We start from the raw sequence: 23,437 nt of genomic DNA, 5'->3' as shown, positions 1-23,437 counted from the left end.
GCAAACCTTCAGTTGTTTAGATGGTCCAAGCAGGAAAAGTATCTGGCTTTTTAACCCTCAGACACTGGTGGGGGGTGTAAACAAACTTTGAAAACGCTGATGAGAATAGAGATGTCTGAATCTGCTTTGAATCAGTCAGCTCCCTGCATCCCCTTTGTTCCCATTGTGTTGGCAACTTGGCTTGGCTTCTTTCCTTTCCTCATGATTAGACTTCAGCTGACTGACACAAGTAAAACATCAGTCTGAGAACTCTACAGCCTGATTGCAACCCCCCACAGGGATCAAGCCACGCTCGTTAAGAAAAAGGGAAGAAGAAAACAGAAAACTGAGCTGTTTGCTGGGAGTGAGTCACCAATGCTGAGGGTATTTTCTTCTATTATTAATGTTCATTATTTCTATCTAAAAGTGGAAGGCCCAGCCTGAGATATTACTGGAAGAGTTTGGGTTAGGTAATATTTTATTTCTGGGGTGTTTTCTTTTGTGTTTTGTTTTTGCCACGCTAGCTGTGTCGGGGAGTGTCTTGTTTTATTAATGCCCAGCGTCTCCAGCACTTGCTGTGGTTTTATGATCAGTTAGTCATCCGCTGCTGCTGCTGTGCTTGCTACAAGTGGCTGAAGAGCCCAGAGCCAGAGCAGTGCATACGGGCCCCCTTCTGTTCCAAGGCCAGCAGGGAAGGAAAAGGCAGGAAAGAGAAAGGGATAATATAGGTGTGCGTGTGGGGGGGGGGAGATACAGTCCTACTGGTTTTCCCTAAGTGCCTGGTGAGAGGGGGGATGTTGTATGAGTGCTTTTAGGGGAGGGGAGACTCTCTAGTTATGTATGAGGGGGAAGAGACCCTGAATACTAGTGAGAGGCCGTGCAACTGTCCTTGAATATTAGTAATTGGAGTTTGGAGGAAGAGACCCTCCCTGAGTACCAGTGAGGTGTGCGGGGGGGAGGGGTATGTGTGTGTGAGATTCTCCCTGAGCACCAAAAGAGCAGGTGGGGGTGAAAGAGATGCTCCCTGTATAGCAGGGAGAGTGTGTGAGTTTCTCTCTGTCCCCCAGATTATGAATGAGAAGCCGGTGTGCGACTCTCTCCCTGAGTATTAGGAGTATGTGTGTCCCTGAGTACTCTTCCTGTATTACAGTTCTTTCTTTCTTCCTTTCTCTAGGATGAGGGGGTCCTGGCAGATGTTTCCCCCTCTAGTCTTCTCCGTGCTCCTTCTCATGCTTCCTCTGAAGGACATCTCAACCTCACCTCTCTCTGGTAGAGCCCAATCAACTCTGGTCTCTGGTGGGAGTGACAATGGACACACCTGTCTTGGTATGTATTCAAGTTTTGTTTGCTTGCTTTGTTCATCCATTTGTTATTACACTGGTAAACAGAGGTTAGCTGTGCACATAATAAATCATCCTTTATCTGTTTCAACAGCTGCCGCTGCTGCAAAACACCAGTAATCTTAGCCCAAATAATAACTGTTTTAAGACTCTCAAAGCTAACATGGGGTTTGGAGCTGCTGTTTTATAGAATTTTGGAGCTGCTGTTTGATAGAATTCATACCCTTGATCTGCAGGAAATATTAACGATACTGGTTTTCACACTTGGTAGCTAAAGAACTGAAAGCAGGACGTGATTGTTTAATATTTATGTGGCTGTTTTGAATGTATGTTACTCTGTTTCATTTTATTGTACAGATGAGCATCCCTTCCCCTCCCACAAGACACCCTCAAAAAACAGAAGTTTCATCTCAGTTGGTTTTGCCTGGCAAAATCTTCTTAAGAAATACATCTAGGTTTGGGACACAGAATTTTGTGAGTGCTTCTTTGGATTTGACAATACAGTATGTTCCCAGTGTTCAGGGTGAAATTCATCTGATGTGAAGGGCCTGTACAAGGCTTTTTGCACCACTTAAGCATTTGCCTGCTTTGGAGGATGTGTCTGCTCTGGTCTGAAAGGCCAGCACAGGGGGAAGCATTGAGAACTGTTAGGAAAGAAGCCTTGAGATACATGGATTCAGTGGTCCTAACTACCCACACAAGCGGCATGGAGGTTTGCAGCTCCTCTTCCAACTTGCATGCTGAACTAGTAGCCATGGAGGTTGAGATGTGGTTTAAATGGACACACCCAGGATCCGTGCACTTAACCAAATACGAGATGATTTGGGCTTTATGAGGGTGGAATGATGTTCACCCATCTGAGTTTTGACAAACACGCGCACTAGCAAACATGTCCATGGTGCTCTCCACAACATGGACTTGATCAATTTATTCCCAAGATGTAGCGAATCTCATAAAAGTACTAATGTCAGAGTCAGCATGGAGCATTTCTGGCATCTGTGGTTAAAATGCAGTAGGCTGGAGGATCAACGAAGGTAGGAAGTGCAACTTTTATTTATTTATTTATTTATTTATTTATAATTGACATATATTTACAAAACAAACATCAATCTGCTTTATGACCAAACAGATTTTGTTTGACTCCTTTTTGTCCCTCTCTAGATAATTCAGTTTTCACTGAATTAGTTCCCATAGGATTCACATATCAGTTTTCACACTGTTTATACAAGTTTTTTTAATGTTTCTGTGTGTACAAGGAAAAATCTTTTATTTTGAGTCTAAAATTACTTTTATGATTAGGAAAGGGAGAATAAATGTAGGCTTTGTAAAACAAAGCTTTTTAAAAACGTTAGATGAGTAGAAAACTTTTCCATTAATTAAAAATGTCTAATAGAAACATTTGTTTTCCAACAAATAAATGTTACCCAGCAGTGTCTGCAACCCACTCACTGAAACATGAGGAACCTGAAAGTGGAACAAACTGTAATCAAAGCAAAATGGAATTAACTGATATTTATTGTCCAAGGAGACAGCAGTGAAAATGGTAAACAAACAATACAAACAGTGAAAAGTAAATTGTATTTTTTAAATTCCTTCAGTTTTAATAATTGAAGTTGTTAACACAGGTAAGGGATTTAGTTTGCTTACAATGTGATTTTTTTTAAAGCTTGTGTCCCTTTAATTTTTGCACAAGGCAATTATCTATCTTATCTATCTTTGAATACCACGCCCTCACCTGAATCCTAGCTGGCTGCTTAAGGCACTGATATACAAGGGAGGTAAATTCTTCCCTCATCCGATCCCCAACATCATTGACCCTCCATTTAATATCTATTCCCTCTTGGAAGAGACCCTCAAAACTCTGACCCTACACTTTGTGTATAGAGTGATAAAATCCAGAGCACTCTTCTTGATGTAGAGAAAATCATTAATTGTGCTGAAACCATCTATGTGATGCCAGAATTTGACTCATGACCAAACGAGATTGTCATGCCTCTGAAAACTCTGCGAGCTAAATTGGTGCTATTCAGATAATTAAAAATGCACGCGCAGAGGGCCAGCAAGAGAGGCTTTGTAATTTCGTACACACATAACGATTCATTATCCCAGAGTGCAGTGCTGTGGTTTAACTTCTTATTACCCGCTTTCTGTATTAATTTTGAAAAGAATGACAAGCATTTGTGTTTCTTCCCTTTAATCAACAAAAGTCTGAGGATCTGATTTTTTACACTTACACTGGTGTAAAGCAGGAATAACTTCACAGAAGTGCCTGGAGTTAAACTGGTGTGAGCGAAGATTTAGTCCCTAAGTCAATAAAACTAACCTTCTTAAAAGCAAGGGAAAATAGGATTTTTTTTCTTTTTTAAAGGAAGTGTGGACATCATTTCTGTCTCCTCTTCAACAGCTGCCTCAAGCCACAGACTTATTAACTGCATCCTTTGTTTCGGACAGACGTGAGAGAGATTGAAGAATCATCCAGGACTCCCCTTTTCATATATATCATATGCTGATATAAGATGAAGCAGTATTTTTAACAGGAAATGGCAAACTCTCTAGTGAAAATGCCCACTATAAAATATATAGGGAGATTTTCTTTCAGGAGCAGACTTTCAGGCAGGTTAGGTGTCCAACTGGTGGCTAACTTTCAAAGACCGTTACGTCCTTTGCATAAATGAATTGGGCAACTGCTCATGTGAATGGACAGTCAGTGCACCTGTGTATGCAATTTGCCTGATTTACATGTATAATCATGGTAATAACTCGAGTTGGTTGGAAAATGAGCTTTGTGAAAAATTTCAGTGGAAACTGGGGGAAAAATAATTGTTGAAATTTTCCACTAAACAGTTTGATTTTTCAGTGAAACTGAAAATCAAAATATTTTGTTTCAGGAATGCTCCTATGGTACCCCATGGGAGTTGTAATTCAGATGTTTTATGTGTCTGGTCTGCTTTGTAGTCCAGGCTCTGAGGTCAGACTGTATCTCCCATGATGCACTGTACTCTTCCCTCATGTTGAGGGGATGTGGTTGCATCATGGGACTCCTTGGCCACAGTGCATCATGGGAGATGTAGTTTGCCTTAGAAGCCCATGGAGGAGGTCAGAGGTAGAGGAAACCAAGATGAAACTCCATGAGGAACCAAGGCAGGATATTAAAATCAATATTTTGAGTTTCAGTCAAAATATTTGTTTTCAAATATCTGGTTTTTCAATAAAAAATCAAAATGTTCTGCAGTATGCAGGCTTTTTTCTCAAAACAATTAATTATGTTGAAAACTGAATTTTCCATCCACAATCAGTTCTGACAGTTAACTTTCATCCAGTCCTAATAATCGCACAAAAATAATGCATATCATTGTGTGTGCATTTTGCACACATAAGCACATGCCAGACTAGTTTGAAAAATTCTAGTCCACAATCTGCAGAAGGCTTTTTCGGAACAGACTTATGAAAATGAAAACTATCTTCACTATTTCAATGTAGACCTATGTAAAAGGAAACTTTATGATGCTGTCTTTTAAAATAAAGACACTACAAACAATTCAGGGATTCCCTCTGCTCTTCTTTGTGTTGTGATATTCTCCTCCATCATTTTTATAATGATAGATAAACTGCTGCCCATTTTATGTATTTAAATTAAAACTGTAGGGAAACAGCTGCGTTTCCCTGTAGAGGCCCAGATCTAGGGCTCTGCATGCAGGATAAGTGAGTTAGGAGCCCCTGAGTTCTGAGTCTGGCTTTGCCACTATCTTGCTGTGTGGCCTTAAAAGCCAATTAGAATGATTTGTATACCCTTATTAACATTCATGTGTACCTTTTGACAAGAGTAGCCCTTTGCTTTCACTGAGGCAACTTGTCGAGCAAGTTACTACACACACAACTTCTCTGAAAAAGGTATGAGAGTGTGGCCTTTAACCCCTTATGTCTCCCTTTCCCCATCTGCTAAAACAAGCAAAATAATACCCATTTCACAAGGCTGTGGTGGAAAATAGTTAATATTTGCTAAATACAGTTTGAATGCCAGGTATTATTGTTGGCCATGTCTACCATCACATTCTCTCTCTCTCCTCATTTCTTCTTTTACATCTCTGTTGAATATTTTTACATTGCTAGTGATTTTTAAAATAAGCTTCTGTTCTCTCCTCAGTTGCCAGCGAGTGCTATAGGGGATCTGTGCAAATGATCAGTGGAGTCTCTCATAATGATGTGACTGTGTGTTGCAGTTGCAGGGCACTTCTTGCTAATTGCACATTTTATTTTTTTAAAAACTTCAGACTGCACAGCCCCCTTTGCAGCTCCACTTTGGCTGCCCTTTGGAATGAGGCTATTAGTCAGAGAGAGCACAATATGTTTGGGCAGCAGCTCATTTAATCTTCTCTAGCTGACTGATATTGCCTGGGTCAGCAGCCACACAGGCCAATTTCAGCTTTACCAGGGCCAATGTAATTCTCCTTCATTCTTCTCATCAACTTCCCTGGAACCCCTCTCGCATTCATCTGTGAGAACCTAACTTCGGGGATGTGGGGGCATACAGTAGGCACCATATTAAAACCATGTATATTTTTAATAATAATAACAACAACTTCAGAAAAGCAGGGAAAAAACCTAACCCATAATTCCAGGCTCTCCTGTGTCATAAAGTGTTAATTTGCAGCCCTGATTTGTATGATATCCAACTTTTAAAACTGTCTAGCTGTGCTTTTTATGGCATGGATGCAGGACTGAATAATTTACTGTAGAGTATGCAGTGTAATTGTAGCCGTGTCGGTCCCAGCATATTAAAGAGATTACCTCACCCACACTGTCTCTTACTGTTGGGTAATAAATTCCAAATCTCAGATCAATGTTGTTTGCAGTTCCTGATAATTTAATACAGTGGCACATACCTAACACAGTGAGAGGCTTTTAATAATAATGCTGAAACAAAATGGCTATGTAGATATTGTCTAGGGAAGCAGTATGCTATAAACATAATGTATAGACCAATGAATGCTGTAAAATGCCATACTTTGGCATCTGTGTAAAACCACAATTCGTTTTAGGCTGACAGTCTAGGCTAGATTCTGATCTCATCTCACTTAAACCAGTGTAAATGCAGAGTGAAGCCATTCACTTCATTGAAGTTACTCTTGATTTTCACAGATGAAAGTGAGCAGGATTTGGCCCATACTCAGTAGTAAATGTCAAGTGCTTGCTATATTATTATTTTTTCCTTTGGTTGAGATATGTATATATGAATCCCAGGCATATATAGCTCTGTGGTAGTATACCATACCAGCAGTTGAATAGATATTTTCATTCTAAGCCTCTATTTTCAGAGAAATTTCAAGAAATATAACATTTTCAAAAGCACCTAAGTCTCATTTTAAAAAATGACTTAGGCACTTAGGAATCTCCTTGAAAGACAGTGGCCATAAAGCATACATATAACAATGAGTGCTGTGAAGAAAGTATGTAGCATACTTACACACATTATGGTGCTTTTGAACATTTTACCCATCACCCTTTGGGTTGAAATTCCTTGTACTTCTCCTTAGCCCAAAGGTAAACTTTTTTTTCCCTTGCACCTTTAGTAACATTCTTTTTTGGCACGTTTGAATGATATGATGATTAAAAGTTGTTTATGATTCCCATAATAGCTGTAACTCAGCCACCAAATGCTTTTATTTATATATATATATATATATCTTTTCTCCTTATAGGGTTATCGAAAGTATTGCACATACTCAATGAACACCTTTCAGTGGTTTGGGAAGTCCTACATTTTAATCTCTTTACTTTTCTGCATATAAAATGTTAAGATTGTAAGCTCTTTGGGGAAAGGATCATCTTTTTGGTATGTGTTTGTATATATACGGTACCTACCACAACTGGGGCTTCTAGGTGTTACTTCATTAATAACTACTGTGGTCATTTTTTTGCATTAGACTGAGGACAAACTGGAAGTAAAGATGTGAGTAAATCATTCTGACCTCAGTTCAGACTTCAGTGGGATTTAAGCACATGTTAAAGTTAAGCATGCACTTAAGCACCTTTCTGAAGAGGGAAGCTTTCCTGAATTGGGGTGTCAGAGAAAAGAGGAATAGAAAACATCACTTCTTAGATTACACACACGCGCGCACACACACAAACATTTTTATGTTAAACAATATCAAAGAGGCAAATCTATTGAAAATGCTTGTGTTATATATTTTGCTAAATGATTATCTTTCAGATACGCCTTGTGTAGCTCCAGGCATCTATTTTGCCATTGTGGATAGGTACCACTGACCTCTACTGGGTGGAGTCAGAACTTTCCACATCTATACCATTGTCCCTGTATGGTGTCTAGAGGAGAGAATAATAAATAGAGACCTTTGTTGTTTGAGCAGTAGGATCAGAGTTCTGTCCCTGCTATTGCATGATGCTCAGAGTGACTGTGGTAAACAAGAAAAGTGACACGTGATGTTCCTAGGTTTTTGTGCCATGCCAACTACTGAGATGCAATACATTTAAAATATTAATATATTGATATTAATATTTAAATATATGGTAATAAACTACATTATATTATGCTGCATAGCTCAAATATAATGCAAATTGAAAAATTTGGTAATATTCTAAATAAAATTTGTGTATTGCCACATATGTATTTAATATGCAAAATATGTTGCATAACACAGCAAATTTAGGGGAAAATGTATAGTCTATGCCAACATTTTTAAAAGTGGGTACTTAAAATTAGTCACATCAGTGTTTCTATCCAATGTGTTTACATATTATACATATGATATGGAAAACTAATATCTGAATTTTGTTCTTCAAAACCTCCCAAACTCAGATCTCTTTTTACTTTTTCTTCAAAAACCATAGGTCCTCTGGGTAGCCTGGTAGGAGAGGTTTTTGAGATGCAAGGCCCATATAAATCCATTTTACAGTGAGTGATGCAGAGTTGGAGGAATTGTGTGGAAAAATGCACATTTGGCCACATGGAAATTCAGATGAACTATCTTCTATAGAATAGCATGCATCTGCACGTGTGCTTATCAGGGAGCATGTATGGGGGAAAGTGAACAAGCCCTATAATTTATAATTGCCTTCAAGGATTTTATTGCACTCTACAAACACTGAGCCTGTTTACAGACGGTGAAACTGAGGCCTTTGGAACTGGCTTGTCCAAAGTCACACAGGAAGTCTCCGACGGAATAGACTCCAAGACTCCCAACTCCATGGGCAGATCCTCCACTGGTGTAAACTATCACATCTCCATTGACTTCACTTTCACCTGAGGATCTACTGAGGTGCCTTAACCATTTGATCACGTTTCCTCTCTCTTTTTTTGGCTTCAGGGATGATTTTAGACCAATATGTTGAAGCAAGTCAAAATACAACAAATTCTCTGCAGAAGTACAGTTCCAGAAATGTCTCAGAGCCCTCTCTGGCTATACACTCTATGTTGTATTAATCATTCCTAAGGACTCCAACTGAGATAGCCAAGACATTTTTTTATTAACTCTGTTTCCTGATTTTCCTCCATATCCTGAGGCTCCTTTTGTAATAGAGTTTTCTGAAACTTGGACAAGTATTGTATTAACTGTGAAATACAATAGATTAAGGGATATTGACGTAGAACAATGTTGTGCCTGTTGAAACCATATATTATCGGCCCCAGCTCTTAGCTAATTTACCAATCTATTCAGCTGAAGCAGATAAAAATACGTAAACATATGATAGGTCAAGACAACCAGACTCCTCGTCCAAATGCAGGTGTATGGGAAGGCAAAGTGATAGGGGCAAGACAACTGCATGAAATGGGAGAAGTGCTCAGTGTGCTTCAGAAAATCCTCATTCTTGATATCACTAGGAAACATTTAAGATATGTACAACATTTGGGAATGGATATTCATTTTTATAAGGGTCATTCTTTCACAGACAGAAATCAGGAGGTTTTTCTGTATATTTAGATCTGTTTTTATTTTCCATTGAACTTGAACTCATTTTATGGAGGATGTTCTTTAATAACTAGGATCAGATGCTGTCTTATGTTGCAAGCAGCAAAAACAATCCTTACCCAAAGCGGAAAGCAGGAAGAATGGACTGCTACAAGCTCATGCCCACTGGAGATTGGGGATGCTGCTCCACAGGAGCTCTGCAGGGCTAGACTTAGGATCTTTGGAAGTGGAGTGGAGAAAGCAAGAAATGGAGCCAGCAATTGGTTCTTCTCTGCAGGGTGCTTCGCTCCTGACCCCATCAATTACTGAGCAAAAATCTATCCCATAGAGAAGAAATAGCCCTTCCCTCTGCAGCTGATTCTGAGCAACTGTGAGGGGAGTCAGCCAATGTTAGCTTGGCTCCTGAAAATTTAGTGCACCTGGATAGAAAATGGTACCTCCACACCTCAGCAGTTTAGCTTTTACAATATTAATATGGGGTTTCCTGACTCCTTCTGCAATAGCGAATGTCTTATTTAAACACACAATGGAAAGAGACAACTTACTAACAAAACTGCTTTATTCCAGCTGCCTGTGTAGCAGAGACTCTCACATATAGTAAGTCTTCCTATTTGGATTTTCTCGGTAGAGTGGGAAGACAATATGTAAATGAAGTAATGAAATCCATACAAGTAGACACATGCAGTGCACACAGCAGTAGTACACACTGTTACACCTTGCACTTCTTCTAGAGGAGGGAGGACTAAGAATGATTACTCATGTTCAAGTGAAAAGGGGAAGAGTGAGTGGAGCTCATCCCATTCTCCAAACACTGCTCTATAGTCCAAGTTTCAAAAAGATACCGCTGAAGATCAAATATTGTGCCTTTCCACCAAATAGTGTTCATTATTTAGGTACTCTTCTGCACAGACTGCCCCACCCACCCACACACACACAACTCAGCAGTGCTTTAGAGAGAATGCCTCCTTGTGCATCCCAGTAGCACAAGGAGCAGAGAATAATTTGCAACACCCCTTTAGGGGTACAACATTCTCTCTGCTGCACAACTGGCTGGCTCCATGGGGCTGGGAAAGCAGAGCCATAGCTCCTTCCACATCCAGCTGCCTTTTCAGCGAGTTGCTCCTGGCGGAAACAAATTAGTCACAGCCCTGATGCTCCTCTGAGCACAGGGACTTCCATTCTGGGTAGTTCCTCCATCTACACCACAGCTCGGAGCAAGCCTCCCAGCCCAAGTACAGAGACTTCTGCTAGCTCAGATCGGATGAGCTGCGTAACAGGGGAAGCATCGTTAGCTGCCTAAAAGGGGAAGATCGTTGTTTCCTCACCACTATGTGTGTTTGTGAAAGGGCTAGCCACAATCTCGCCCTCAGAGTTTACGCAATGGTGGAAGCAATTTGCCTGGAAAGCCCCTCAGCCTTTCTCTCATTTCATGTCTGAACTGCACTTTTCAGAGGGGCAGTTTGCCTAACTAGGAGTTCAGTAAGGTGAGTAGAGGGATGAGGAAAAACTCCATTGTCTAGAACCCTAGATCAAAGTAAAGGATGGCAAACTATTCTCATCCAGTAACATGAAGGTCTGTGGGTTCATGTAGAGTGCCAGAGAATCCATTTAATAAAGTCTTGGATTTACACAAACTTATCTGCAATTAGAAACTTGAAAACTAAAGAGGCAACTCTGTGTGCCTTGACACTTTCACAGCAGCCATAGATATAATTCTAATGATAGTTTCTTTTGTATGTTGCTGCAGAAGTGGATTAAGTTAAACAGTCTGCTCAGATTGCTAGAGGCTGCATGGCCAAGAAATGAATCTCTCTTGCTCTGGTTTTATTATAAGGATATGATTTTTTTCTAGTCCATTGGTAATGTCATTTTATTATTATACACTATTTTCAAATACATGGGGAGAAGTGCTCCTTGCCATGTGAATTTTCAGATTACTGCTGCTGAGTAAAATGGTTATGGTTTCCTCTTATCTCCTCATAAATTAATAGCAAATGGGGCAAACTATCTCCGAAAGAGACAGGTATTTTATTAATACCAGAGTCTAGTTTCTAATGGCTAGTAGGCATTATAATACCAATGCATTTCTCCTAGAGAAAACATTCTTCAACCTGTCAAGACATTGAAACCTATTATCAAGTACCATGGAACAGTCAATTTCTCAAATCTTGTTTATAAAGAAAATCCCACACACTACAAAATAAATGCAAGTTTTCAACTTCAGTGAGGAACCAATTTAACTTGCTTCAGATGCGCCTCACACAATATGAAAAATAAATCAAATATCAGTTTGCTGAGTTAAAAAAAGCTATAAACGGATATTTCTAGATCTGAAACTGGGTAACTTGCTTTTTCACTGAGCCCACGGTATTAAAAAGCTTATATACTCTCTGAAAATATTCTCTGACATCAGCAGAAATGATTAAAGCGGTGAGATTTCACCAGGTCTTCAAAGGCAGTTGACTTTTCTTTTTTTCCCCCCTCATTTCCTTTTTCTCTACCTAGTGATTTTCCATTTTTAGCCAACAGGTACAGATCATAAAAGTCTTATGAAGACTTGCTAATATTTCTGTGTGAGGAGCTGATGATTTGTCTGCTTACTGTGGAGGGTTTTTTTGTTTTTTTTTTAAAAAGGCTGTAGCAAAAGTGAGCTCTGCTGATGTTGAAGTAGCAAAGAATCCTGTGGCACCTTATAGACTAACCCAGAGGTTTTGGAGCATGAGCTTTCATGGGTGAATACCCACTTTGTCGGATGCACGTAGTGGAAATTTCCAGGGGCAAGTATATATATGCAGGCAAGAAGCAAGATAGAGGTAAAGAGGTTAGTTCAATCAGGGAGGATGAGGCCCTGTTCTAGCAGTTGAGGTGTGAAAACCAACTGCTAAAACAGGGCCTCATCCTCCCTGATTGAACTAACCTCATTATCTCTAGCTTGCTTCTTGCTTGCATATATATATACCTGCCCCTGGAAATTTCCACTACGTGCATCCGACGAAGTGGGTATTCACCCATGAAAGCTCATGCTCCAAAACCTCTGGGTTAGTCTATAAGGTGACACAGGATTCTTTGCTACTTTTACAGATCCAGACTAACACGGCTACCCCTCTGATACTCTGCTGATGTTGTTAGTATATGCCTGGAGAAAAATTGAACCTATAAATGGTGTATGATTATGATATGATCAGTGTGCACTACGGCACAGTCCCTGCCTTGAATATCTTATAATTTAAAGAGATAATTCCACCCTAAACTTCCCAAAAATCCACTTGGTATATATTTATAACTTTACCATGTGTCATTCTCTTCTAGGGCATTGGGAAGAAAAGGATGAATTGTTATGTTGATTTGTTTTCTATCAGACTTAGTTTTACACTGAAATAAAATCTGTCTGTGATACATCGGAATGCAATCTGAACATGCATCCATCTAACAGTGTAATTAACATTCTGGCATCCATCTTATTGACATGCTGCTGCAGCTGAAATATGAAGTGAATATGATACTTAGTTCGGTTTTTGGATACTATAATACAACTATGAAGACCACAAAAGAAGTGACATGACAGAGGATGTACATCCTCCCCTTTCTGCTTGACTGCAAACATGCTATGATTACAACATATAATCACATCATCAATGGGAGTATGGTATCACACTGACTGGTTACATTAAATGGCAGCTATATGGAGCCCTAACCACAACAGCACATAGTTCCTTCCTGCCTGATAGAGTGCAAGAAGAAAGGTAGGAAGAAGAATTCCACAAGGACTGACAGGATCGTAACTATGGCTATGACTGAAACTTCATCCCCGCTATAAATGGCTACAGTACAGGGCGTTGAAAGAAAAGCAGATGTGCGCTTTATTGCTTTGTTAACTGAGAAATGGATATATCATGAACAGGAGATACAGAGGGAATGCTATCAGGGGCTTAGGTGGCGAAACATCAGTGAAAATGCTGAGTTCTCTGTTATATAACAATGACAAATGGAACATTATTTTTCTGCCCTGCAGTCTCTGTCACCTTCAGCTGCTCAAAGTGACAGGTTGCTCAGCTTGAGGAAGTAGATGTTCAAAATCTAAATGAAAATCTCTGTAAATTTGACTTACATTATTGGTAGGGGGGGAGAACATGTCTTTTCTCTGTGAATGTGACCATGCTTGGAATTTGCCGAAAGATCCTCTCATTCCCTTGTTTGAACCACTCCATCAGGTTCTCCTTGCCAGGGCATCAATTTGAACATTTTGCCCTGGATTCCAGGCTGTGCTCAGTTCTACCTGAGCCTACATTCGGCTCTTGTCTCCTCTCACATTCTCCCCTTGTGCCTTTTGCTCTGCCAATAGTGTTGACCTTGATGCCCCTAGAGTTTTCTTCTCCTGCTCCCATCTTTGCACTTTTTCCAGGCTGCCATGAATGCAATGCATAACATTCCAAACCCACTTCTCCCAGCCAGTGTCCTGTCTTCATTCAGATCTTCCCTGAAGAGTCACTTCTTCCGTGAGGCCCACACACAACAAAAATGAAAAATAATAACTACTACTATTTAGAACTGTCAAAGCCAACTCCTGCCTCTCGTTTGGCTAGTGCATCTCATGTTTTTACTCCTGTCTTCAAGACTGTAAACTATTTAGACCAAGGGTTGTGAAAGGAAGGGTAGTCTTTTGGTTAAAGCACTGGACTGGTACTCAAGAGGCAAGTTTACTTCTTAGCATTGACATGTATTTCCTATGTAAGCTTGAGCAAGTCATTTAATCTCTGTAAAATAGAGGCAGTAATAAGGGTCGGGAAGGTAAATTTGCTAATATTTGTAAAGTGCTCGGACATTACAGTGGTGGGGGCCCTAGGTATACAGAATAGAAGTCCCTCCTGGATATGTTCCTAGCAGGGTTTTCATGGTGGGTATAGGGATGTACAGTATGTCTGCTCTGGGCACTGATGTTGGGTCTCTGATTTTGTTGCTAACGTCTTTATTATTTGGGATATTTTCTTCATTGTGAATTTATTTTTTTGATTAAGTGCTAGGTCCTTGAAATGTGCTGCTGTCTTTCTTCCTTGGTGTCTCTTTCAATTTATTCTCTGTTTTATGTAAGTATCCATTCTAATAATTAGCATGCCTTCTAAATTACATCTCTTAAGGAGTCCTGTTGAAGTTTTTGTTTAATGAGGTTAAGTATAGTGAAGCAGGGTTTTTTTATGTCTACCATGAGATGGTGAGCTGCCTGCTATTCCCATTCGTGTCCTTGAATTACTTCCTATAAAATATAAGGTTTGCTTTTCTCTATATAGAATTATATTACCTTTTAATAAAAACTCTCAATAAAGAGACTGGGCCTAATAATTTCCAATGGTGGTATATTTTCTCCACCACTTTCCAACTCATAACCAGGTCCATGAAGAATATCGCAGCCTTATATGGGAAAATAACACCTTGTTTGGTTTATTAGCACATTGTGGCAGGGTCATCAATATAGAATTTAACTGCCCCTTACTAGATATAGGTCTGACCAAAACCCTGAATGTTAATATCTCTGAGCTTTGGGAAAGCTTGGATCTATATCAGTATTTGAATTTTGCATCTCTGTTTTGTGTCAAACCAAAACCTGAGATCAGAATCTCCTCAGTAGTCCCTGGTGGGAGAAAAGAGTCAGGACTCAGCTGTATTGAATACAAAGGGAATTCCTTATTTGGGCTGCTGGAAACAAATAGATCTTAAAAAGAACAGGAGTACTTGTGGCACCTTAGAGTCTAACAAATTTATTTGAGCATATGCTTTCGTTGGCTACAGCCCACTTCATCGGACGCATAGAATGGAACATATAAGAAGAGTATATACATATACATACAGAGAAGATGCCATACCAGTTCCAAGAGGCTAATTAATTAATTATCAGCAGGAAAAAAACTTTTGTAGTGATAATCAAGATGGTCAGTTACAGACAGTTGACAAGAGGTGTAAGGATAGTTATCATAAGGAAACAGATTCAAGTAGTGTAATGACTCAGCCATTCCCAGTCTCTATTCAAGCCAGCGTTATGGGATCTAATTTGCAAATCAATTCAAGCTCAGCAGTTTCTCATTGGAGTCTGTTTTTGAAGTCTTTCTGTTGCAAAATTGACACCTTGAGGTCTGTTACTGAGTGGCCAGAGAGGTTGAAGTGTTCTCCTACTGGTTTTTGAATGTTATGATTCCTGATGTCAGATTAGTGTCCGTTTATTCTTTTGCATAGAGACTGTCTGGTTTGGCCAATGTACAGTTCTGCCCCTTGCACACAAGGAGAATGAACTGTGCTCTGTTAGGATTAAATAGAACCTCTTCCCTCATTCTCTGCCATTTCCCCTGGTGCACCAGCCTTGCTCTACTGTCTGGTTCAGTGGAGGCAAGGCTGTGTTCCCGCTTGCTCAGGGCTGGAGCAGCAATGAGCAGCCCCTGTGCTTACCAGAGCTCAGAAAATGACCCATGTATAACCACATAACGGGAGCATGGTGAATTTAGGAAATATTTCGGCCTTAGCAAATGTTTATTTTGCTGTCTCGGGGCCTTCTCTTGCAAGTCCTTTGTGTGTAGAACCTCCATTGACTCCCATGGAGATCCTGTGCAGGACTAGGCCATGTTGTCACTGGAGTGTTTTGTTTGATGTGTTATATTTGCGGTTGGTGATTTCTAATCTACAGTCATGCAGGAGTTTTTTGTCCTTCAGTTTTTGCCTATTTCTGTCCAGGTGCATGCTGTGAAGAGGTAACAGGTACGTGACTGTGAATCAACCATGGGCATGTGATTGCCAGCTATGTGCAGAGTGCCAAGATGCTGATTATTATACTGGCTGTTGGAATAGTGTTGGATCTCTAGAATATTTTTTTTCCTTCCTCAGTTTGTTTCTTAGGTGCAGGTGGGTTCACATAAGGGACAGGAATCAAACCTAGAAAATTGTATGTTTGTACGGTGTTTCTCGCCAGTGTGGCTACAGCTAGTTAAAAATTTCCAACAAAATATTTTTCTATTGGAAAATACCATTTTGTAGAAATCTTAACTTTCTGCTGGAACATGTAGATTTTGACAAAATTTAATTCACATTTTTTTAATAAAAAAGCATTTCTACATTATCAGAATGAAACATTTTAATATTTTATTTCATCATTTTTTTAATAAATTTATTTTATATGCTGTTATGATATAACATACAAAAATCAAAGTTTGGAACAAAACATCTTGATTTTATTACATTGAGTTTTGTTTTCAGAAAGTTTTTGTTCCAGGAAATGTATGGTTTTCTTCTGATTCAGAATTAAAACAAATTTTGAAATGTCAGATTTGATGAGAGTCTTGACCAGATCTAAATATGGCTGTATAAAATTCAGGTTGTTTTGTGCATTCATCTACCAATTGCATCCAACCTCTGGCTTGATAAGTAGCTCTGTTTTAATAAAAGTTAGAAATATAGTGGAGATGGGTTTTTTTCAGAAATATTATCAGCCATGGAACATCTCAAAAAACAATACACCTAATGGTTCATGTCCACTTGGCTATATAGACACTCTATTTAATCTTGTCATATGTATGAGATAGTGATCTCTTTGTTTTGCTTGTTTGCAGGATGTGTGTTTGTGGTATCAGTAATTGAACAGCTTGCAATGGTTCACAACTGTACAGCAAAAGAAGCAATAGAGAGACTCTGCAACTATCTACCTGGTAAATATCAAATACACCATATGTAATGCTGGTACCACTGTATTTCACTGTTAATTAAAAATTCACTTGAATCTGAAAATGTTTTACCCACTACTGGCATCAAGTATCAGAGTGGTAGCCGTGTTAGTCTGGACATGCGTCTGAGGAAGTGGATATTCACCCACAAAAAGCTTATGCTCCAATACATTGGTTAGTCTATAAGGTGCCACAGGACTCTTTGTTGCTTTTTACTCACTACTGTTACACCATCTATGAATAGTGTATGTGAAAGATATCAAAGGTGAAATTGTGGCTCATTAAAGTCAGTGACAACTCCCACTGACTTTAGTGCAGCCAGAATTTCACCCCAAAGATACTTGCATATAATACCCCCAGTTTGTTTACTTTGTAGATTTGTCAGCACTTAAAGAATAGTCAGTTTCACTGTATATTCAGTCAGTTTCCCTTACATTTGTGCAAGTCTTTACATAGCAACTGGGAAGATGAAAACATTTTCAGAAATAAGAAACTGTTGTAAAGTCACAGAAACTGGCAGAGGGACTGAAGGGCAGGCGTAAGACATTCACTTACTTTAAAGTAACTTTTCAAAATTGACTAGACATATTCCATGCTGCTCGTAGGGAACAGTACCTCACTCCCTCATACAAAACATAACCCAGGGGCTGCATTGGTGCAACAGTAACACAATCTGCAGCATGCTGATGGCATATCTAGCCCTGCAAATCTGCTGCCTCGCATTGGCAGCCAAGGCCTGAATGAGATCAGGCAGGTACTGTGCTGCTGAGGGGAGAAGAGGAAGAGGTGCTGTTCACAAAAGGCAGGCTGGAGAGCTACCCCTCAAGGGTCATGACAGAGTCTCCATCACTGACAATTGTTAAATCAAGATTGAATGTTTTTCTAAAAGATCTGTACCGAAGGGCAGATCAGAGGATCACAATGGTCCCCTCTGGCATTGGAACTGATGAATCTAAAGTCGATGCTGTCTCTAACTTCATTAATTTAAAAAGACAGTTTAGGATTTTTCATTAAAGAATTTTTTATACAGTATTTTAGTAATTCCATCTCTGAAAAACTAATGTCTTGCTCTTTAGTCCCTAGTGTCATGGAGGATGCATGTAGAATAATAATTCTATCCTTTCTAAGGTGTGGAGAAGGGTTTGCTAGAGGTCATTCACTGAGTCAAATGATGGTCAGTCAGTTCCTGTTCCATGAGACATATTTTCATTTTTGACATCACAGGCAGATAACGATAGAGCTTCAATTATAAACCCTAATACTGCTGTTAAAGTAGGGTTTTCTTCTAAAAAAAAAAACAAAACCAAAAAGGCTCTGTAAAGATGACACACTATGGTTCTGTGTTTATTTTCACACAGTGAATCTATTTCAAATTTGTTCAGTATACAAGTGATGAAATTTATTTTTAACTGCCAGACCTGTAAACCTGCCCTCCACTCTGAAGGTCAAGTTGCCTTCTTTCTCGTTTATGCATCACTGCAAGTGTAAAAAATTCTACAGGCAAAATTCTGCCCTCCTCTGTATGTATATAACCCCCTCATCCCTTCAAGTTACATCTGTGAAAACTCATTATCTTCAGTTAGACACGTGAAAGCTATTGCTATTCCTTGAGGGAAAAGTTTGACCCGGGTCTAGAAATTAGTTAAGAATTCTGTGGATGATGCATGAGCCAGAATGCAATCCAGCCCTCACTCTTCTAGATGTATAGGCTCTGCAGAGCAAACAAGAGTAAAAAGTGGTAACAACTTACTTTTATCACTCAGATCAATAGATATTTTTTTGAATGCACACAGGGAGCAGAGCTTTTGAGGAAAAAGGTACCATTTAAGCTGAAGGAGCAATTCTATTATTATATATATATGCCTGAAGAGCCTCGTGTGAATAACAAAAACAAAACTAATGTACAACAATTAGGTTTTTAGAGGAACTAAAAGGAGCTTGTGGTTTCTGTTGGCCTAATCTAACTTCCTTTAAGGTCAATATTCTTCACTCTCTTAAGATACACATTTTTTTACTTGAACCTCTTTCCCCTAGCAAGGCTTGTTTCGATAAAAAAAGACTTCTGTGTATTCTTCTCTTTGTATCTGTGTGCATACAGCAAAGCAGGAGATGTGTGTAAGTACAAATACTGACTGACTCTGAGGACATAAATATAAAATATTGGTCAGAGGTTGTGGTATATTGCCTGAAGCCAAATGTTGAATGTAATACGTACAATCCAAGAAGACTATATTTACCCTAAGGCAGTTTTATGTTATTCCTATTCTCCCTGGAGCCAGCCATTATTTTTATTATGCCACTGGATATTTATATGCTGAGATTCTTATGCTCAGAAGGAATTTTGTGCATAGAAATGGCTCTAGCTAGCCATCTCCTCAATGTCTACTTTCTAGAGTTGATGGCAAGCCAAACCAACCCCTCCTCCTAGCTGCTAGCGAGGTTGAGCCAACCAGTTATCTCTTCTTAGGCAAGAGACATTGTACAAACCTGCTGGCTTGTCTTCGCAATGGGAAACATTAGAGGATGCTGTCAGCTTTTGTCCAGCATGGGAGATGTTGGGGAAGCCAGCTATTTTCTCTTGTAGGACACTTCAAAGAGCCAGCTGGCTTGCTGGCTAGTTTTACCAAGGGTATTTTAATCAGTGATGAGAGCAGACACGGGACTGTTGCCATACAGTGCATGTGCCATTTCAGGAGGGTAATAGCAAAATCTAATTCTGGTCAGGAGACCCATTTTAAACCAGTAGATTGATTATAAAAATCCAATCAAAAGAAATTATGTGGCAAAGGAGGCAAATAAATGAGGCTAATAACTTGATTGAAATAAAATATTTAAGCTACAGTAGCTCCTACAGCTATCAGCAACACCTTATCATGAAGAGATAGTTGGGTATTTAACTTTTGCACTCACAGCTACATTGTTAAACCTTTGGGGCCTGGTTCTCCCTGCACTTATGCAGGTTTTTACACTGGTGTCACTCCGTTCACATCAGTGGAATTATTCCTGATTTACTCTGGTGGGAGTGAGAGGAGAGTCAGATCCGCTGCTGTCTTAAAACCTAGCAGTGTTTTGGAAGGAAATACTTTTTGTCTGGGGAAGAACCTCAGAATAGACCACTCCAGCTGGATGTTGGTTCTGATTAATCTGATTGGGTGAGGAAGGATAGCTACTTTGATTGGTGGATCCTAAGTGTTTATTTGGACACATTAAGACCGACAGGAGAGAGATACATAGGCATTTGGGGAACAGTGTTTAAGGGGGTGGTAACTGGAGACTTGGACATAGCTACTTTCTGGAGTCCTAGGAGTTGTGGGCTTTATTCTTGCTTCTGTATTTTGCCACGTTTACCATATAGATTCCTGTGTAAATGCACCTTGATTTTAATGTCTGTCTATGAGTCATGCTTCACTGCTTATTAATAAGCAAAAACTGATATCCAGTTGTTGATTACAAGATACAGGAGACTGGTTGGCATAACAGCCCCAATTGAGTAGTACATCCCCTGTTCAGCTCTTAAGCATGTGGTTAAAATTAGGCACATGTTTAAGTACTGTACTGAACAGAGACACATTTAACAATATGTTCAAGTGCTTTGCTGAATCAGGCCTGAGTCCAATTATATGCAGGAAATACTCCCATTCCTCCACAGAACTACAAGATCGGACTCTAGTATTAGATTGTAACTGGATTCAGGGCTGGTGCAAGGACATTTCGCGCCTTAGGCGAAAATTCCACCTTGCACCACCCCCCAGCTAACCACGCCCCCCCATGGCAGCTAACTCAGCCCCCAACCTGGGGAGCGCCTCCCCCCTCAGCAGCTAACCCCCTCACTGTGACAGCTAACCCCTCTCCCCCACTGCCCCACGTCCCCCCATGGCAGCTAACCCTGCCTGGGGAGACTTCCCACCTTCCCCCCCGCCATGGCAGCTAACTCTGCCTGGGGACACTTCCCCCCCGGCAGGTAACCCTGCCTGGGGAGACCTCCTGCAGAAGCTAATCCTGCCTGGGTAGCCCGCCCCAACTCACCCTGGCTCCGCCTCCTCCACTGAGCACGTCAGCGGTGCTCTAATTCTCCTCCCCCTCCAGGCTTGTGTCGCTGATTGGAGGAGACTAAGGCCATGTCTACATCTAAAATTTTGCAGCGCTGGTTGTTACAGCTGTATTAGTACAGCTGTATAGGGCCAGCGCTGCAGAGTGGCCACACTTACAGCAACCAGCGCTGCAAGTGGTGTTAGATGTGGCCACACTGCAGCGCTGTTGGGCGGCTTCAAGGGGGGTACGGGGAACGCGAGAGCAAACCGGGAAAGGAGACCAGCTTCGCCGCGGTTTGCTCTCGCGTTCCCCGAACCACCCTGCAAACCGCAGGGAAGGAGACCTGCTTGCTCGGCGGTTCGGGGAACGAGAGAGCAAACCGGGAAAGGAGACCAGCTTCGCCGCGGTTTGCTCTCGCGTTCCCCGAACCACCCTGCAAACCGCAGGGAAGGAGACCTGCTTGCTCGGGGGTTCAGGGAACGAGAGAGCAAACCGGGAAAGGAGACCAGCTTCGCCGCGGTTTGCTCTCGCGTTCCCCGAACCACCCTGCAAACCGCAGGGAAAGAGACCTGCTTGCTCGGGGGGTTCGGGGAACGAGAGAGCAAACCGGGAAAGGAGACCAGCTTCGCCGCGGTTTGCTCTCGCGTTCCCCGAACCACCCTGCAAACCGCAGGGAAGGAGACCTGCTTGCTCGGGGTTCGGGGAACGCGAGAGCAAGCTGGGGAAGGAGACCAGCTTGATTACCAGAGGCTTCCTCAGGTATGCTGGGATACCTGCTTATTCCACGGAGGTCAAGAAAAGCGCTGGTAAGTGTCTATACTTGATTACCAGCGCTGGATCACCAGTGCTGGATCCTCTACACCCGAGACAAAACGGGAGTACGGCCAGCGCTGCAAACAGGGAGTTGCAGCGCTGGTGGTGCCCTGCAGATGTGTACACCTCCTAAGTTGCAGCGCTGTAACTCCCTCACCAGCGCTGCAACTTTCTGATGTAGACAAGCCCTTAGAGCTGGGCTGTGTGCTCAGCGGAGGAGGCAGAGTGGAGGTGATCTGGGGCGGAGAGCGGTTCCCCTGTGCACCCCTCCCTTGTTATTGCGGGCAGCCCTCACCGTGCACCCCCCCACCCAGCTTACCTCCATCTCCTCACCTGAGGGGGCTTTTAGGCACCCCCAACCACTAGGCGCCCTAGGCGGCCGCCTAGTTTGCCTAAATGGTTGCACCGGCCCTGACTGGATTCAAACTCAGGTTTCTCTCACAGCAGTGCGCCGTTTTTCCCTCAAGGCTAATAAGATAGTGCAACACTTGTCTTTTTCAGTAAATATGTTGCTAAAGTTTTCTTTATAAACTGTATTTCGATGTGTATCCTTATTCATTCAACTTAAAAGAATGAGGTTTTAGTCAGTATTTAGAAAGGCCATAGTAATGTAAAAGATGAAAGGAAAAAGGAACACGATAGCTATTTGCCAAAGTATAATTACTCCTTCTGTTATTCATTGTAAAATTATTTCTGTACTGAAGAGATGAGTTTTTTTGCCTGCATAAACACTTGAAGGCACTAAGTAATTGCAGCAGTAATATGAACTCATACATCATTTTCTGCACATTGATTTATCTGTTTTGCTTTCTTTTTGAGCTACAGTATAAGATAACAAGTGCTTTGTCCTTAAACTGCTTAGAAAATGCTCTATAATAAATATTATGTTAATTCTTAGCACTTACATTATGCTGTTCATCATCAATGCACTTAAACATTAATTCTCACAGTAGTTCTGTATGACTCACCTACTGACACACAAGGAGACAGAGCTTTGGTTAGAAGAATTTTCTGGTTCAGAGTCATGTGCTCAAACCACTGACTGAGCATATGCCTTTCTCTAAAATAACCTGAGATTTACCTTGATAAAGCAAATCCTGCTTTGTTTCATGAGTTTGTAAAGCTAGCTTTAATTAAGTTCCATTGTTTCAAAAATGTATGTTTTGCAGAAATACTGAACTTGCAAGGCATCTGTTATTTGGTAGCTGAGCTTTATGGACCAGAACTAATTAAACTGTAAGTACTAATTTTTCATCTAAAGTTTGCTTGTTTTGAAGGATTGTTTTTGGTTTTTAATGTACTGATGTATTGTCAGTGTGAAGTGCAGGGGGTTCACTCTTCAAGTCCCATTGGTATGAGTGAGTATAACTCTTTTATATACGTGGTGTTCCAGAGAGACACTTGCTTAGATAATTTTGGTAGTGTTGTAAGGACCCAGGGACTAAAATCGAGTCTGCAGAGACTGGGATGGCTGATAGTCCCACAGCACCTCTGGAGGCCAGGCAGAGGCACAGCCAAGTAGCACAATGAAGAATAGGCTCCACCGGAAGTGCCACCCAAAAAACTCAGAGTGACGATACCCTGAGGAACCTCTGATTAGCCAAGCAGTCTATTTAACCCCAGGAAAGTTGTCTGGACAACCATA

At 40.8% G+C, this 23,437-nt stretch overlaps 1 protein-coding gene across 5 annotated transcripts in view; it reads left to right on the top strand.

Moving 5' to 3' along the window:
- Positions 1-213: 213 nt before the first annotated feature.
- The window catches only part of AOAH (acyloxyacyl hydrolase), a 120,446-nt gene continuing 97,222 nt past the window's right edge, over positions 214-23,437 (top strand). The window contains exons 1-4 of one of the 5 annotated variants that reach the window (XM_030551363.1): positions 214-363; positions 1,154-1,305; positions 16,837-16,932; positions 22,962-23,028. In XM_030551363.1, coding sequence (XP_030407223.1) covers positions 1,155-1,305; positions 16,837-16,932; positions 22,962-23,028 — 314 coding nt within the window. In that variant the 5' untranslated portion in view covers positions 214-363; position 1,154. Of the gene's footprint in view, positions 450-587; positions 708-1,005; positions 1,024-1,153; positions 1,306-16,836; positions 16,933-22,961; positions 23,029-23,437 lie in introns of those variants that run through there. The other 4 variants (XM_030551365.1, XM_030551364.1, XM_030551362.1 and 1 more) reach the window with 4 other exon arrangements.

This window comes from Gopherus evgoodei, chromosome 2 (genome assembly GCF_007399415.2).
Source record: "Gopherus evgoodei ecotype Sinaloan lineage chromosome 2, rGopEvg1_v1.p, whole genome shotgun sequence".
NCBI classification, from domain to species: Eukaryota; Metazoa; Chordata; order Testudines; family Testudinidae; genus Gopherus; species Gopherus evgoodei.
Note: the sequence above shows the minus strand (reverse complement) of the source record. Positions and strands in the feature narration are given on the sequence as shown.